Here is a 13,913-nt window from a genome sequence, read left to right as displayed (position 1 = left end):
TGAGATATGAACAATGCTACCTGTCTATAACGCCGATGAACGCCATGCTAATCAGGGTATGCATTACCGCATCTCCTGCTGACCGTCTGTGCCCTCGACATCGTCATGTTTGACCCATACACTCTCCATCGCCTGTCCCAGAATCTGCATGCCCTCCTCGATCTCGGCTTCGGTGATCACGAGTGGAGGAACGAATCTCAGGGTGTTCGTACCGCAAGTGATGATCAACAGGCCCCTTTCACGAGCAGCAGTAACGATGGGAGTAGGATCGACATCAAGCTGAAGACCCAAGATCAGACCCTTGCCTCTGACCTCCTTGATCTGGCTGGAGAAACGCTTTCGGAGGGCGTCAAAGTGCTTGCGGAATGCTTGCTCCTTGGCGGGTATTGAGTCGAGAATCTCTGGCGATGACAGGCGGGACAAGATATATGAAGCGACGCGAGATCCAAGGGGATTGCCGCCAAAGGTGGTGCCGTGGTCACCAGTCTTGATGTTGTCACAGACGAAGTCGTTGACAATGGTGGCCCCGATGGGGAAACCGTTGCCGAGCGCCTTTGCTGTAGTTACAATGTCGGGATGACATTCCCTGGGGTAGCCGCCGTGTGCCCAGAAGGTACCTGTGCGACCCAGACCGCACTGTATCTCGTCGAAGATCAGCACGGCACCAACTTCTGTACACCTCTTTCGGAGCGCGAGCAAAAACTCGGGTGTCGCAACGTTCACACCACCCTCTCCCTGGATAGGCTCCACGATGACACCACATGTCGATTCGGTAACCAGATCGTTGACCGCTTCCACGTCGTTGAATGTGCCGTACTTGAAACCTGGTACCATTGGCGAGAAAGGTGTTTGGTACTTGGGGTTCGGTGTCGCGCTCAAACTGCCCATGGTCCGGCCATGGAATGAGTTGTGGAACGAAACAAACTCATGCTTCTCCTTGTCTGGTGACATCGACTTTCCGACCTTGCGCGCGAACTTGATGGCGGCCTCGTTGGCCTCGGAACCACTGTTGCATATGAATGTACGGGTGGCGCTGGCGAAGCCTCCCGTCGCATGCGTGAGCTGGATCAGCTGCTTCGATAGCAGACCTGTGTGTGGGTTGTGGTAGAGGTTCGAGGTGTGCATGAGTTGCTTGGCCTAGAGAGAAGTCAGTAAGCCATAATCTTTGTAGTGGTGGCAGACCTGCCTGTTCTCCAATGACCTGCGCTACGCCAGGGTCGCAGTGCCCCAGCGCATTGACGGCGATACCAGCTGTGAAGTCGAGGTACTTCCTGTTCTCGATATCCCACATCCAGCATCCCTCTCCCTTCTCGAACATCGGTGGGGGGCGGACATAGGTCGGGACCATGTACGGTAATTGCTGGTTAACGAGGCCGGCTGTCTTTGAGGATGAGGGCGGGTCGGGTGTAGGGAGTGTAGAATCGCGCTATAGAGTGTCATTATGGAGGGCGCTGTAGAGCATGTATCGGTTGGTACTCACGGCTATGGCGTCTTTCACATCCTGTGGTAGACTGGACCCCCTAACCGCAGAGGCTGCGGAAGCAAACCGCGCAGGAACGTAGCTGATACGAGATGCGCGCAATGAAGCGCATACGCGCTGGGAAGCCATTCGTGAAGCCATGATCAATTGCAAAATTCAGAAGAATAACTCCAGAGCCACATCAGATGCGTCAATCGTGACTGTTGGGCGTGACGCAACTGCCCAAAATTTTAGCGTGCATGATAAGATGGGCCGAGGTCGGAGGGTCGGAGTACGCAAGGTATAACTAAAAATGTGCTCTGTAAACTACATCATGAAGAGAATGAGGATTTACTAGATTTCAAAGGAGATGTAGACTTCTAGGTCATGTATACAAACATGCGTTCAATCTTTTTGGTGGGATAGGATAGGAAGAGTGGAGTGGTAGGGGTGTTTGGGTCGGTAGAGGAAGGAGCTAGCCCAGCGGCAGCAGGGGCGGATCGTAATAATGGGATATAAATTCATAAATTTTTCTTTCTTCCATCAAATCACCGATTGGTGTAGTAAAGTCTCCTTGGTGTAGTTGGTTATCACGTGGGTCTCATATCATCATATATGACTGCTTCAAAAGCAGATATCCCAAGGCCGCCAGTTCGAGTCTGGCAGGGGACAGAAGCGATTCTTCTCTTTTTGCCAATCCATCCTTTTGCTGTTTAGTTTCGCCTGTCCGCTAACAACAATGCCGTAGATTGAAACTTATGTTATATCTTTGGAGATCGAAATCTGTTGGCGACTTCATCGGTTGACAGCCCCAGACTTTTGGCTTCATGTGCAGGCCGGGATAGAGCAGAACGATTAAGCAGGGAGTAACACATATAGCTCTAATCCACTAGTTGTTTATAGCATTGCCTACACAAGTACAAGGTGTTATCGCGAAGTAGACACAGGTAGAGTGTCGTGAAAGCACCCAGGTCGCTAGGCTGTAAGCGGTAGGGATAGAAAAGTCAAAGTCTCTCATTCGAGCATGTGCCCTTTCTTCCATGTCGTTCATCCGTGGCAAGTCTCGCAGCTTGAGCATCTTGCGTACCTACTACAACAAAACGCTATGAGAACGGTCGGTGTAACAAAAGGATACCTAGAAGTCCACATCACTGTTGCAAGTTCTCAGTTCCTTGTTTTTGCGCTATTGTATGCTGCAGAGTATAGGCAGAATACGCTCAAGGTCAGGCTGCCGTTGCGTCCGGCTGGGAATTTTGGAAGCAGCCTTAGTTTTCGCTCGGGCCCGTGCATCCCTCGACGCGTCCGTCCCTCGCACCCCGCTGCACGCCTACCTTCAACTACCACGTCTACCTTCTCTTACCAATTAACCCTACCTAGGTACAGTACCAGAACAGGCGGCCAAACTTTTCAACTTCCCCAAAATCTACAATATTTGTATAGCATGGGCTCGCCAGAAGTGTTTTGAAACCACAAAAACGCCATTCACGTGCTATCGTGAGATGTTCGCGTTCTTCAGGGGTCTCGGAGCGATGACGAAGCCCCTTGATGTCATGATTCCACGAACACCCGGATGAACCTCATCAACCAACACGTGCGATCCATCGAACTCATCAAATAACTATCTCAATTCATCAAATACATATCATTGAGCACTTCTTACATCTCGTATCGCATGTGCAAATGCCAGCAGCCAAGAAGCAGAAGACCGCGCGCGATTCCGGCGTCTTCCTAGAAGAATCGGGCAGCGAGAGCTCGGATTCCGCCTTTGAGTCGGTGCGCCCCAACAAGAACGACAAGCAGAAGAAAAATAAGCATAGCAGCAGCACGGGCAGGCCCGCCGATCCAGCAGCTTACGACTACGTTTGCATACCGCATCCTTTCTTCGACGTTGAAGGCAGGAATTATCTTAATTGGACGTTGGATCCGGACGCCTTCATTGAGTCGAAATCGGAGATCTTCGACAAGCTGTACAAGCCCATCGATGATAAATTTCGAAAAGATGACCTTTTCAAAGCGCCGGCGAGTAAATACCCGGAGCACAAATGGGTCATGCTGTGGGATGCGTGGCTGAAGGCGGATCTGCTTGGACGGAAGGCAAAGTACTGCAACCCAGATGCCTTTGAGATGAACTTGTACACAGACTGGCAAGGATGGGGAATGCAGGAAATTATGGAAAATATGGTAAGTACAACGGTCACCTAGGTATGATAGCTTGAAGCTGACAGCACAAAGATGGTCGAATTTAATCAAGGCTTCCATGCTAAGAAGGACCGGCTCGAGAAGATGTGGTCGGTGATCAGCGCAGTGGGGCTGTGGCTGAACGAAGAGGAGCGCGTCGACGCGCTCGTCCACAACGAAGACGGCGACACAACCTGCGACCTAATCGGCCTAATGGGCTGCGCACTCCTCACTATACTTGCAGCCATGGAAGCAGTAGGCGAGCTCAAGCCAGACTCCCGCTTCCTTGACTTGACGATTGTCATCTCATATTATCTAGAGTTATCGCACGATCTCCCCGCCTACGGAATCGACGGAGAAAGTGTTTCATGGCGCAAGGAAGCTGTCAACTACTTCAAGAAGGGATCGCTCGATCCGGATAAAGGGACCTTCGCGACCAAGCTTCGCCTTGATAAGCTTTCAAAGGTAGGCGACGCTGAGGATGACTTCGCGCACAGCATTGGAGACATCGAAAAGATCATGACTGGTACAACGGAGCTCGAGAGGATTGAGGCTGAGAGGGCGGCCAAAGACCCGGCTGGCAGTGCGGCTGAGAACCCAGTCACAATTCCAGAAGACGACGACACCGACAAAGAGAACGCGAACCCGAAAGCCATTGGTGAGAAGAACGTTTCATCGGCGCCAGCAACAACGGCAAAAGGCAAGAGAAAGAGGGGTCCGGACAATGTCAAGAATGCGGGCAGCGCCAAGAAAGACCCATGGCACTGGGATGAGAAGTTCAAAGCGTACAAAGCTAGCAAAGGTAAAATGGGCGGTGAACATTACGATATCACAAAGATGAGCAGCGCAGACCGCGCTGCTGCGTCCTTCACCGGCAAAGATCCCCTTGCCGACATTCCAGTGAAGGATCTCAAAGACAATTTATTGGATTTCGCTTGAGATGGAAATTTGTATAGTAGGGCTGTAAGAGTATGGGCATATATGAAGAAGGTGTACATAATCTTTTAGTCGAGATTACCCATCTGATTCTGCGCAACCCTGAACGCTATTGCACGCACCCTCTACTATCCACTGGCCAGATCTCCTCGATGACCCCCTTCCGATACGCATAGTACACATCATGCAAGTTTACCGTTGGATCGATATGGCTAGGCACCATCTCGACCCTATCCCCTATCTTCAACTCTTTACCCTTGCCTTCCTCCCACGCCAGACTACCATGCTCATCTCCCAAAACGCCATACGTATACCCCGGTGTTTTGCACTCCGCTAGTCCAGAATCTGTCGTCAACGACTTGAGGCCCGCATCGATAGTAATGATATTGGGGCCCTGCTTGCTAAGGACCGTAGACAGGATCGTCAGACTCTGCGCATAGTTCGTTGAACCAACAGCATTGCGATAATCCGTGTCCATGAAGAGAAACGAGCCAGGCTGTACTTCCGTGATCCCAGGGACGGTGACACAGAACTCCGCTGTGCCTGTTCCACCAGTCGTCACCACATCAATGGTGTAACCTTCTTTCCTTAGCGCATCGGCAGTCGACGTGAGAATCCTCATGCTCTCCAGACATTGACTCTTGCGCTCTTCAAGACCATGAATGTGTTGCAAATGGCCTTCGTACCCTTGTACACCAATGAGTTTGAGATGCTTTGAGCTGGCGACGAAACGTGCTAGGTCCGAGGCTGGCTGACCAGGTTGCACACCCGTGCGGTGTAGTCCCACATCGAGATCGATGAGTGTCATGACGGTGCCTTCGAAACCGCTTTCTGATAGTGCTTTCTCGATTGCGCCTGCGCCTTCTATGCTGTCGACAACTATCCGCACGTCCTTGTATTTCTTGACTAGTTCCACTAACCGCGCTACCTTTGCTGGGCCGATTATCTCACAGGTGATCAGCAGATCTGTGAAGCCTTTCTCGCACATGACTTCTGCTTCCGAGAGCTTCGCTACGCATCCACCTTTTGTACCAGCTTTGACCATCTTCTTCGCGAGAATGGCAGACTTTGTCGTCTTTAGGTGTGGGCGGATGTTGACGCCGGTTGGGAGGAGTTGTTTCATAAGTTTATCCAGGTTGGCTTCCATGAGATCCAAGTCCACAATCATAGATGGCGTATCTAGCGAGTCTAGCGAGTCGCCTACTTTGGGAGAGTACGGCATGGCTGCGGTGTGTACGAGATGTTGGTAGAACAGATGGGATGCCGAGCGCTTCTGGTGGTGAATTGTGGTAGCAGCTCGACTGAGAGGAGCAACGCGTATAGTTCGGATGATACCGGGCTTAGTCACAAGTATGCGCGCTGCGAACATCGGACGTTACACTCGAGATAGGCGTGTAGATGTTAGAAGTGGAAAAGTGGGTGCCTGGTCGTGATAGCCCGAAATGGTAAGCCGGAGGTCATCCCACCTTCCCGACTGAACACTAGCTTCCATATTTACGGACGTACATGACTTGCGTGCCTGTTGTTCCATCAAGGTGTACCCGAGACATCTTTTCAGTTTTCGCATATGCGTATATCAATAACGCTTGCGTCAGGCGTCCTCGAAACAGCAGCTTGGCCACCGTTGAACATGGTTTGCGATGAGATCGCGTTTGTCACTGTGTGTACGACAAACCATAGAACACCAAACAAATTACGAGACCCTGGATCCCTTGAGACAAGGTCGTTGCATTAGGTATTACTGTTACAGACAGCGAGGTTCTCCATACGGACTTGTACCTGCGCAGTACTTCCGGCAATGAGTCAAGTCTACGAAGCCTGCCATCTCTTCCACCCAATAGCGTTAGACACCTTAAGCCTTACACCCATTGTGTCCACCTTGCTGCCACATAGTAACACTCTTAACCTTCATCTGTCCGTCGTTCTTCCACGTAGGCAACCACTGGTTCTTGGCCTCCCAGAAGTCGAGCTTGGCGCGAGGGCTCCTATCGATCCATGGCTTACCGCTCTTGCCATCCTCGAACCAGCCGTTGGTTGAGCCGACAGCCAGATTCATGACGAGGTAGAACTCCTGATCGAATGGAGCAGCGTTGCCCTTGGTGTGCTTCCAGGGGTTGTCGAGACGGGTGCCGTTGGCATCGGCGAGGGGGAAGTTTCCGTACTTGAAGAAGGGCTGGTCGAAGTGCGTGTACATGACTTGGAGCAAGCGTGTGTTGATGTAAGTGAAGATGTACTTCTCGCTCCACTGGTTATGTTATTAGTACTGACGAGAAAACAACGATACGTGTGAGACTTACCTCAATACCGAACGTGTTGTAACCGGCGGCGTATGTAGTGTGTAGCGCCTCGCGCTTGACGTTGTTGCGCCACCAGCCGTTATGGTTGGGGTCGGGGCCAAAGTGCAACGTGCTCGAGACAACGTTCCTGCCACCCTGAGCGTAACTGGGATCGTTACCGCGAGATTCGGCGATATCGATCTCACCGGAGCGAGGCCAAGGGCCATATACGTTGTCCTTGGGCAACATCCAGATAGCGGGCCATAGCCAGTCACCAGAAGGCAACTTGGCGACGACCTCGATACGGCCGTACTTGATTGAGGCGCCGCGCCTAGTGTTGATTCGGCCGGACTTGACGGGGTTGATGATCGTGCCGTTGGTCGTGTTGGTGGTGGCGACACAGTCACTCCAGCCGGAACCCGTGCACCCATGGCCACGTAGGTCAAGGGTGTAGTTGCTTCCAAGGAAGTGCTCCTCTTGGAGAGTCGGCTTGATGATAAGTTCACCGTTCTTGACGAAGACGTTCTCATCCGTGCCAGTAGTCATCTCGAATTGGCCGTTGCTGCATATTCGAGTTAGTCAATGCACGGCAATGGGCGAAGACGACTTACCCGTAGCCACCCAGCTCGACTTCCTTGGTCCAGACAGTCTCGTTCAGTGACTTAAATTCGTCGTGGAAGATCTCGCAGTACTTGTGCTTGCCGATGACTCTGAAACCGTCCCAGATCAGGATGGCGGTCACCATAAGGCCAAGACCAAGGCCGACAAGAGGAAGAATCGTTCCCCATTTTTGCCTTGGGTGCGGCTTGTCGAGCCACGGCATCTGGACATCCTCAGGCTTCACGCGGCGTGAACGGAAATACTGACCCGGCACGGGTCCGTACATGAAGCCACTGGCGACGGACTCCTTGCCCTTGGAAGTTTGCTTACCCTTGGGCTTCGGGGTCTGCGCTGAGGGACCCCCCTCGGGGGCGTCAGTAATTTTCTCAGAGAGCTCTGAAGGATGCTCCATGATATGCGGATGGCGAGGTGTTTGAGGGGAGATGAGTAAACAACAAGAGACCTTTTCTTGTAGATTAATTTGATCTCGGTTGGTAAAACAAATCACTACATGCGCACAAATCGAAATGCTGTGACCAGTAATTGCTGTTGAAGTGGTTCTGTGGAGCACATGTTCGCATGACGTACCCCTTACTAGACGCTGGCAGATGGTCAATTCTGATTGTGCAATAGAAAGACCAAGTCCCTTGGTACGAAAGTATCATTTTTATAAAGCTCCGCAGCGAAGGTGAAAAAGCCTGTTCGGCGCCGTAAGGTAAGTATGGTGGTTGTCAGCCTAGTGCGAGTACTGTGGAGAGGGTTCACAGTAGAGAGGGTACCGATTGGAAGAACCACTCAAGACGACGAAGCTCGGTTGCGTGTAGTTGTACCTACCACCAAAAGGATACTTTGGAGATGCCCACTGTTTCACGTAGACGATAAGAAAATGTAGCACGGGATGCCTTTAAGATATAGGATAGGTGTTCGCGTTGAGTGGTACGGACCAGCAGAACCGAACCTTTTCGCGGTTCCAGCTTATTGGCGCACTCAGCGCCCCAGGAACGCATTCGTGCTGGGTGGGTATACAACGCTCAAGACATCCATCTCCACAACGCGCGCTTGCATCGCACTCGTATCTACGCGCCCACGGCCAGACTCAAGTATATGCCCCACACGACACCCACAGAGCAGCCAAAGACGATCCTCTTGTCCACTGGCACCCACAGGAAGCTGATAAGGCTTATCGCGGGCCAGAATTTGTATCCATCCTTCATCATCGGCCACAGCTTATTCGCGCAGTCGCTCGTGACCACGTCCATGGCGTTGACACCCGGTTTGCCCTGCGCATTGACATAGGCCATGTAGCTCAGGAACATGAGCGTGTTGACGACGGCGCCGATGGTCTGGTCAAGCAGGAACTTGATAAGGACGTTCGTCTTGCTGAGTGACGTCTTGGTGGGGTCGGGCTTGGAGCCTGGCTTCTCGGACGGCGGGGCGGCGGAGGGCACGTTGGTAGGAAATTGGTCTTCGAGATAGCCTTGCCAGACTATGTTGGGTGGGGTGCTGAGGACGCTGAAGAGAGCAAACTTGAAGACCGTGGCATAGTTGAGGGCGAAGGGCGTCTGCATACGTGTCAGCTACATGCGCCAGGACATTGACGGTTGCGCAACAGCACATACGCTGTCTTTGTAGGATGATATGGCTTGCGCAAGCACATTCGAGGTTATGCTGAGCACTGCGCCCTGCAGGGTCTGCGATACTATCGACATGGTTTTGTTGCGATTGGTTACGAAAGTCCACACCAGCGATTGAGCAATTGCAAGAGGGTGAGAAGGTGTATCGCAGGTACAGTTAAGGCAGAAGAGGCGGCGAGAGGTATGTAGGGTTATGTATATCAATGTGGCCAGCACGCCAGTGTTTGTCGGCAGTATCAGCAGTGTTTCGGCCTGGGCGAGCGCGTCCCGCGCCGACATGTTTAGTGCTGTGACGTAATCAAAAGTGCAGCTCAATACCGCGATCAGGACCGCTCATCCATAGTACTTTTGAGCTTGTACCTTTCACTTTGCCGCTGGCCCGTTTGCGTATATCGCAATTTGCGAGAGTGTACATGAAAGAGATGTGGAGTCGGAATGAGGAACGGCAAATCATTGGCTGCCTTCCCAATTTTGTGCGACAGTGTTGATCGATCCGTATTGGAGTCTACAAGTGCATGTACTCTTGGCTATTAACGCCTTTAATGTAAAGGTCTTCTTTCACGCGAGCGCTTCGATAGACTGATAGCACCGAAAACTTAGACCGAAAGACCGTTCTATAAAAAGAGAAACTCCTGTATTCCCAAGAGACTAAGCGCACAGCACTTCCGTCCTAGATCCGTTTATGCGAGCGTAACTTCTATCTCATCCTTCGCCATAAATGAGGAAGTCCCGAATCCTTCACCAAATTGATGGCGTCTCGAACAAGACTGGGCAATGATACGAACCCGCTGTACAGTCCGTTGTACATTTGAAGTGCTGCCAGATTCGCCATCGTAACGCAAGCTGAAGTCTCTGCCCCGCCCCAAACACAACTCAAAGCGACGTAACGGGGGTGTTCAGGTGCAACTACCAGACTTCCGTTCTCGACATCGATCAAATAGGATGGGAAAGGCGAATGCATCTGAGGTCCTGCTACCATGACATTGTTTCCCGTGTAGTCGTCGGCATCGATCTATCCACTTTCGGATGATGTTGACATCCATAGTCCCTTCATCAGGAGCTGGCATACCGATGGCCGTCTTTTCCTTCTTCTCATCTATATAAGGAACAAATGGGACAAGATGAGGAGGCACTTCTTCCCATAATACGTCGGCGCTGCGAGGTGAAGCTGTACCACGATGCCGTTGCCAGGTTTCTGGGAAATGCACTGCCGGAGAAACTGTTTGGCGGGCAAGTTCCTCGGCTGTATCGGGAATCCACAACTCCGTTTGGTGGTGCAAAGGAGGTATTCCAATCCAGTCTGTGGGAGGGACTAGACCCACGTCGACATCGGCTTTCTCATCAGCCAGCGCTAGCTCGTCTTCCTGCAATCCAGGCGATGCTGCCATCGTGTTCATTGTGTGTGATAAGCCTGAAGCTAGGCGACGTTCTCGATAAAATTCTGAGTTGACTGGGTGTTTACGTTTCGCGATCGTAACCTGGCTCTCTACAAACTCTGACTCTAAACGCTCCTGTCTTTCTATATCGCCGTACCCGAATTCGCTCAATCACACCCTATTCCGGGCGTATGTATGGTTCTCTCGATCATTCCCTGCCGTGAATATGACAACGTTGGATGTGAAGGATTCCTCAAGTGGTGACGCAAAGCGAGGGCTACACCGCTGGCGACAAGGGCGATCAGAAGTGCCTAAACGACTTGTCGTGTCTGTTCTGGTAGCGAGAAAGATGTTGATGCGCAAGGCTGACAGCACGTGTATTGACCGGTGGCGTCTCGAATCATGGCGCTAGCTCATGTCTCCGTTCAGTTACTCGTGAGCCTGAGGCTGATGTTTGTGTTGCGCGGGTTGTCATGGGACGGTGGTAACGTCGCCACTTTCGCGATTAGTCCCTTGTGCTGAGACCGGGGTGTAGGTGGCGTTGTTGTCAGATAGCACCAGACATTGTCCGTTGTCACTTCTGGAGGTACTCCCGTTGATCTCCCTCGGCTATGCAGTAGTACGAACTACATTCAGACTGAGTAGAATGGAGGATCGCATTTTTAAACCATTGTATCCTCTCGATAGAAGTCCGCCATACCTTCTTTAACGGCTTTGCGAAGTTGCGCACCCGCTCTGCCCAGCTCTCCACCACCTTTGGTAGCTTGCTCCAATCCTGCGACGATTGCAGCCTCGGCCCGGTCTCGAAATAGTCGTTGTCGATCTTCGCGGTCTTCATACATCTCTGCTTCCTCGTCTCTCGCAGCGCCAAACAAGTTGAGATGCGCATAGACGTCCGATCGCTGGGAAAGAATATGATGCTGAGTATGCCATAGTGGAAAGTTGTTGTCGCTGAGGTCCACAGAAGCTATTGTCTGCCTGTGGGAGAGTCCCGCGCGGAGAAAGGAAGTCAACGCGTTCATTTGCTTGACTTGCATCTTCGTATCAGCCTTTCCATACGATCTGGCAGTTGACCATTTGCTCGACGCTTCGCTCTGCCAACCGAGTAAACTGAGGAAGCATTTGAGCATCTTCACCCAACCTCCAGCACAGCTGACGACCTCATCGCCTGCAACGGAAAGCAGCCATTCCAATACGTCAAGGCCAAACAAACGGATTTCTGTTGCTAAATGCGTCATGGCAGCTCTTGTATGGAGTAACAGCTGGTCGGCGTGACTGGCAATGTCGAGTGGCGGCAGGCTTTGCAATAGCTTCAGTAATTGTTGACGAACGCTGTTGGATCCATCTAGAATGAGCTTTTGTGCCACAGGAATGATGACAGACGATGGCTGCGGCAATGGAACCGTAGGCGGATTATTTGCGATGGCTGATGTCAAGAAGGCTAAGGATTCTCTTCGCTGTGTGTCTGCCTTGTGATTAAGTAAACCCAGATAATGCGCACATTGCGCTTCCAAAGATGGGGCACTAGTAGAGAGTGCTTGCTGCTTGAGAGATATCGCTATGATACATTAGTAAAAAAGAGAGAGATTTGAAGAGGTAGACCTTACATTTCGCACGGAAGCTCGTATCTGTGCTGTTTGCTGCCTTGGGTCTCGCCTTTCCGACCTTCAGTTTTGCTTTCTGGTTCTATTAGCGTTGGGATTCGGTATCGGCGATTTTGGTCATTTTTACTTGAAAGTCCTTCTTCTTGTTCTGCTTCTTCTTCTTTGAGCTGCTGGTCATGGTGACGGACTGCTTTAGTTTTGCCGGATCGCTGGGGAAGTCGTGAGTTTCAGAGACTCTTCTCGTGTGCACAAGTCGAGAGAATGAACGAGTATATGCGCGTCAATGAGCGAACGACGCGTTCTCTGCTGGATGTACGGAAAATTGAGGATCCACAGACGCCGCTAACACCGAAGAGGCCTGAGTTGGTGAACTCTTGGCAGGGTCCAGCCGCGGTCATGTACGCCGATGTCATCAGCGCGCTCTAAACCGCGACTGCATCTCTTATTCTTCTGGCATACATCACAAACCATGGCCCAGAACGCTGTATGTATCTTATTGCGCTTTCAGACGCTGATTACTAACATGCGCGTAGCCAGACGAGACACTTTCGCTACTCACGCGACTGAGCCAAAAGCCCGGGGTTCAGAGCACCCTTATACTGTCGCGCGAGAACGGCACTATAATACGCACCTCAGGTCTCATATCGAACAGCTCTTCAGCGAATCCAAACAGTACCCTGCCAGCCTCTGGGGAAGCCGCTTCGGATAACTACTCGAACGGCCGGAAAGAAAGCGGGATACACAGTGCTGAGGATGTCGCGAGCATGGTCTGGTCGTTCTTGACGGCTGCGGGGACCCTTGTGGACGAGCTGGACAAGGAAGATGAGGTCAAACTTCTTAGGCTGCGAACAAGGAAGAATGAACTGGTCATTGTACCAGGTATGTCCCTCACGCACTCGATGGCGGGGATTCTGCTAACGACTCAAGATCCCAAATTCATTCTCGTCGCTATACACGATACTCCTCCAGCATAAGCCATATAACGAACTCATCGCATACATGTCTCTTTTCTCGCAAGCGTCACGATACCCACCTGTTTTATTTGAATACACCAAGAACACCCATCACCAATGAGACTCGCTAATTTCGACTGCGTTCACGTCGACGCCGTCCTTGAACCATCGCTCTACACAGACCTTAGCAACGCTGTCGATCATAAAATAAAGATACACGGAGACTGGAAATACTCACGGGCTTCGTCGATCTCGATGTCATTGCCGCTCATCTGCCGCTTACGCATCTTCCCATCGTCTGCGAACGTCCAGTCTTCAAGGCCATAGCATCGCTTCCACTTCATGCCATCATGGGCGTCCTGGAACTCATACCAGAACTGAACGGCGATCTTGTTATCTGAAAAGGCGAATAGCTCTTTGCGCAGCCGGTAGCTCTTTTCCTTTTGCCACTTCTTCGTCAAGAAGTCTTCGATGTCTGCCGTACCAGTGAGGAAGGACGATCGGTTGCGCCAAACACTGTCAGGCGTGTAGGCTTGCGCGATTACCTTGGGGTTTCTAGTACGCTTTAGCAACGATGAAAGAACTGGTCATGACACCACGCACTGGCCGTTCCAGAGGTCTTGAGCCTTCTTGACCTTGGCGTGGGCGCTTTCTTTAGTGAATGGTGGTGCGAGAGACATGGTCGGATTGACAAAGCGGATATCACGAGATTGATTGTGCAGAAGGTCAATGTGATCGCTCAAATATAGAACGTTATCACCATGAATCATGATCTAAGAAATGCCGTTGGATGCCTCATATCGGCACTTCGGCATGTGCTTACATGCAGACTCATCAGGTGAAGCTCAGCCAATCTGCGACAGATGTTGTGAAACCTGACTGGGGTTGAAACTACTC

The 13,913-nt window shown here is 51.5% G+C and overlaps 9 protein-coding genes and 1 non-coding gene across 10 annotated transcripts; 3 read left to right on the top strand and 7 right to left on the bottom strand.

The window, feature by feature from the left end:
- Positions 1-63: 63 nt before the first annotated feature.
- On the bottom strand, positions 64-1,621 carry BKA58DRAFT_411686 (pyridoxal phosphate-dependent transferase; the record flags this gene model as incomplete). The annotated part of the gene is made up of 3 exons (XM_046172308.1): positions 64-1,137; positions 1,187-1,426; positions 1,481-1,621. 3 exons carry the CDS (start codon positions 1,619-1,621, stop codon positions 64-66), a joined length of 1,455 nt encoding a protein of 484 aa, XP_046025427.1.
- Positions 1,622-2,027: 406 nt separating this feature from the next.
- On the top strand, positions 2,028-2,131 carry BKA58DRAFT_t44. Its single transcript has one exon. It is a non-coding gene; the product is annotated as a tRNA-Met (tRNA).
- A 670-nt stretch (positions 2,132-2,801) lies between these two features.
- On the top strand, positions 2,802-4,594 carry BKA58DRAFT_469572 (uncharacterized protein). The gene is made up of 2 exons (XM_046175150.1): positions 2,802-3,640; positions 3,692-4,594. The coding sequence occupies exons 1-2, from the start codon at positions 3,140-3,142 to the stop codon at positions 4,574-4,576; spliced, it is 1,386 nt and encodes a 461-aa protein (XP_046025426.1). The 5' UTR covers positions 2,802-3,139; the 3' UTR covers positions 4,577-4,594.
- Positions 4,595-5,964, bottom strand: BKA58DRAFT_385318 (uncharacterized protein). Its single transcript, XM_046170359.1, has one exon. The coding sequence runs from the start codon at positions 5,940-5,942 to the stop codon at positions 4,683-4,685; it is 1,260 nt and encodes a 419-aa protein (XP_046025425.1). The 5' UTR covers positions 5,943-5,964; the 3' UTR covers positions 4,595-4,682.
- Positions 5,965-6,121: 157 nt separating this feature from the next.
- Positions 6,122-8,319, bottom strand: BKA58DRAFT_458034 (concanavalin A-like lectin/glucanase domain-containing protein). The gene is made up of 3 exons (XM_046174656.1): positions 7,461-8,319; positions 6,871-7,411; positions 6,122-6,818 (listed from the first exon to the last, which is right to left on the bottom strand). Exons 1-3 carry the CDS (start codon positions 7,859-7,861, stop codon positions 6,426-6,428), a joined length of 1,335 nt encoding a protein of 444 aa, XP_046025424.1. The 5' UTR covers positions 7,862-8,319; the 3' UTR covers positions 6,122-6,425.
- Positions 8,320-8,525: 206 nt separating this feature from the next.
- BKA58DRAFT_316217 (uncharacterized protein) lies at positions 8,526-9,158 on the bottom strand (the record flags this gene model as incomplete). Its single annotated transcript, XM_046167565.1, has 2 exons — positions 8,526-9,011; positions 9,069-9,158. The coding sequence occupies 2 exons, from the start codon at positions 9,156-9,158 to the stop codon at positions 8,526-8,528; spliced, it is 576 nt and encodes a 191-aa protein (XP_046025423.1).
- Positions 9,159-9,780: 622 nt separating this feature from the next.
- Positions 9,781-10,480, bottom strand: BKA58DRAFT_402082 (uncharacterized protein; the record flags this gene model as incomplete). Its single annotated transcript, XM_046171701.1, has 2 exons — positions 9,781-10,052; positions 10,153-10,480. 2 exons carry the CDS (start codon positions 10,478-10,480, stop codon positions 9,781-9,783), a joined length of 600 nt encoding a protein of 199 aa, XP_046025422.1.
- A 516-nt stretch (positions 10,481-10,996) lies between these two features.
- BKA58DRAFT_179417 (rRNA processing protein Ipi1) lies at positions 10,997-12,468 on the bottom strand. The gene is made up of 3 exons (XM_046165349.1): positions 12,191-12,468; positions 12,067-12,139; positions 10,997-12,017 (listed from the first exon to the last, which is right to left on the bottom strand). The coding sequence occupies exons 1-3, from the start codon at positions 12,239-12,241 to the stop codon at positions 11,122-11,124; spliced, it is 1,020 nt and encodes a 339-aa protein (XP_046025421.1). The 5' UTR covers positions 12,242-12,468; the 3' UTR covers positions 10,997-11,121.
- Positions 12,469-12,532: 64 nt separating this feature from the next.
- On the top strand, positions 12,533-13,037 carry BKA58DRAFT_411680 (uncharacterized protein; the record flags this gene model as incomplete). The annotated part of the gene is made up of 3 exons (XM_046172307.1): positions 12,533-12,547; positions 12,597-12,942; positions 12,991-13,037. The coding sequence occupies 3 exons, from the start codon at positions 12,533-12,535 to the stop codon at positions 13,035-13,037; spliced, it is 408 nt and encodes a 135-aa protein (XP_046025420.1).
- Positions 12,929-13,876, bottom strand: BKA58DRAFT_385306 (uncharacterized protein). The gene is made up of 3 exons (XM_046170358.1): positions 13,620-13,876; positions 13,255-13,571; positions 12,929-13,189 (listed from the first exon to the last, which is right to left on the bottom strand). Exons 1-3 carry the CDS (start codon positions 13,784-13,786, stop codon positions 13,128-13,130), a joined length of 546 nt encoding a protein of 181 aa, XP_046025419.1. The 5' UTR covers positions 13,787-13,876; the 3' UTR covers positions 12,929-13,127.
- Between the last annotated feature and the right edge of the window lie 37 nt (positions 13,877-13,913).

The sequence above is a fragment of the Alternaria rosae genome, assembly GCF_020736505.1.
Source record: "Alternaria rosae strain MPI-PUGE-AT-0040 chromosome Unknown BKA58scaffold_5, whole genome shotgun sequence".
NCBI lineage: Eukaryota > Fungi > Ascomycota > Dothideomycetes > Pleosporales > Pleosporaceae > Alternaria > Alternaria rosae.
The sequence above is the reverse complement of the archived record's forward strand: the minus strand, read 5'-3'. Positions and strand labels throughout refer to the sequence as shown.

Bases quoted from the DNA above. Each gene is read 5' to 3' on its own strand.
- BKA58DRAFT_469572 (XM_046175150.1), top strand. From the start codon at position 3,140: ATGCCAGCAGCCAAGAAGCAGAAGACCGCGCGCGATTCCGGCGTCTTC. The intron at 3,641-3,691 runs GTAAGTACAACG...GACAGCACAAAG, and splicing joins AGGAAATTATGGAAAATATG to ATGGTCGAATTTAATCAAGG.
- BKA58DRAFT_385318 (XM_046170359.1), bottom strand. From the start codon at position 5,942: ATGTTCGCAGCGCGCATACTTGTGACTAAGCCCGGTATCATCCGAACT.
- BKA58DRAFT_458034 (XM_046174656.1), bottom strand. From the start codon at position 7,861: ATGGAGCATCCTTCAGAGCTCTCTGAGAAAATTACTGACGCCCCCGAG. The intron at 7,412-7,460 runs GTAAGTCGTCTT...TCGAATATGCAG, and splicing joins GTCGAGCTGGGTGGCTACGG to CAACGGCCAATTCGAGATGA. The intron at 6,819-6,870 runs GTAAGTCTCACA...TAACATAACCAG, and splicing joins ACAACACGTTCGGTATTGAG to TGGAGCGAGAAGTACATCTT.
- BKA58DRAFT_179417 (XM_046165349.1), bottom strand. From the start codon at position 12,241: ATGACCAGCAGCTCAAAGAAGAAGAAGCAGAACAAGAAGAAGGACTTT. The intron at 12,140-12,190 runs GTAAAAATGACC...TAATAGAACCAG, and splicing joins ACAAGAAGAAGGACTTTCAA to AAAGCAAAACTGAAGGTCGG. The intron at 12,018-12,066 runs GTAAGGTCTACC...AATGTATCATAG, and splicing joins TACGAGCTTCCGTGCGAAAT to CGATATCTCTCAAGCAGCAA.
- BKA58DRAFT_385306 (XM_046170358.1), bottom strand. From the start codon at position 13,786: ATGATTCATGGTGATAACGTTCTATATTTGAGCGATCACATTGACCTT. The intron at 13,572-13,619 runs GTGCGTGGTGTC...AAAGCGTACTAG, and splicing joins CAAGACCTCTGGAACGGCCA to AAACCCCAAGGTAATCGCGC. The intron at 13,190-13,254 runs GTGAGTATTTCC...AGGTCTGTGTAG, and splicing joins CATCGAGATCGACGAAGCCC to AGCGATGGTTCAAGGACGGC.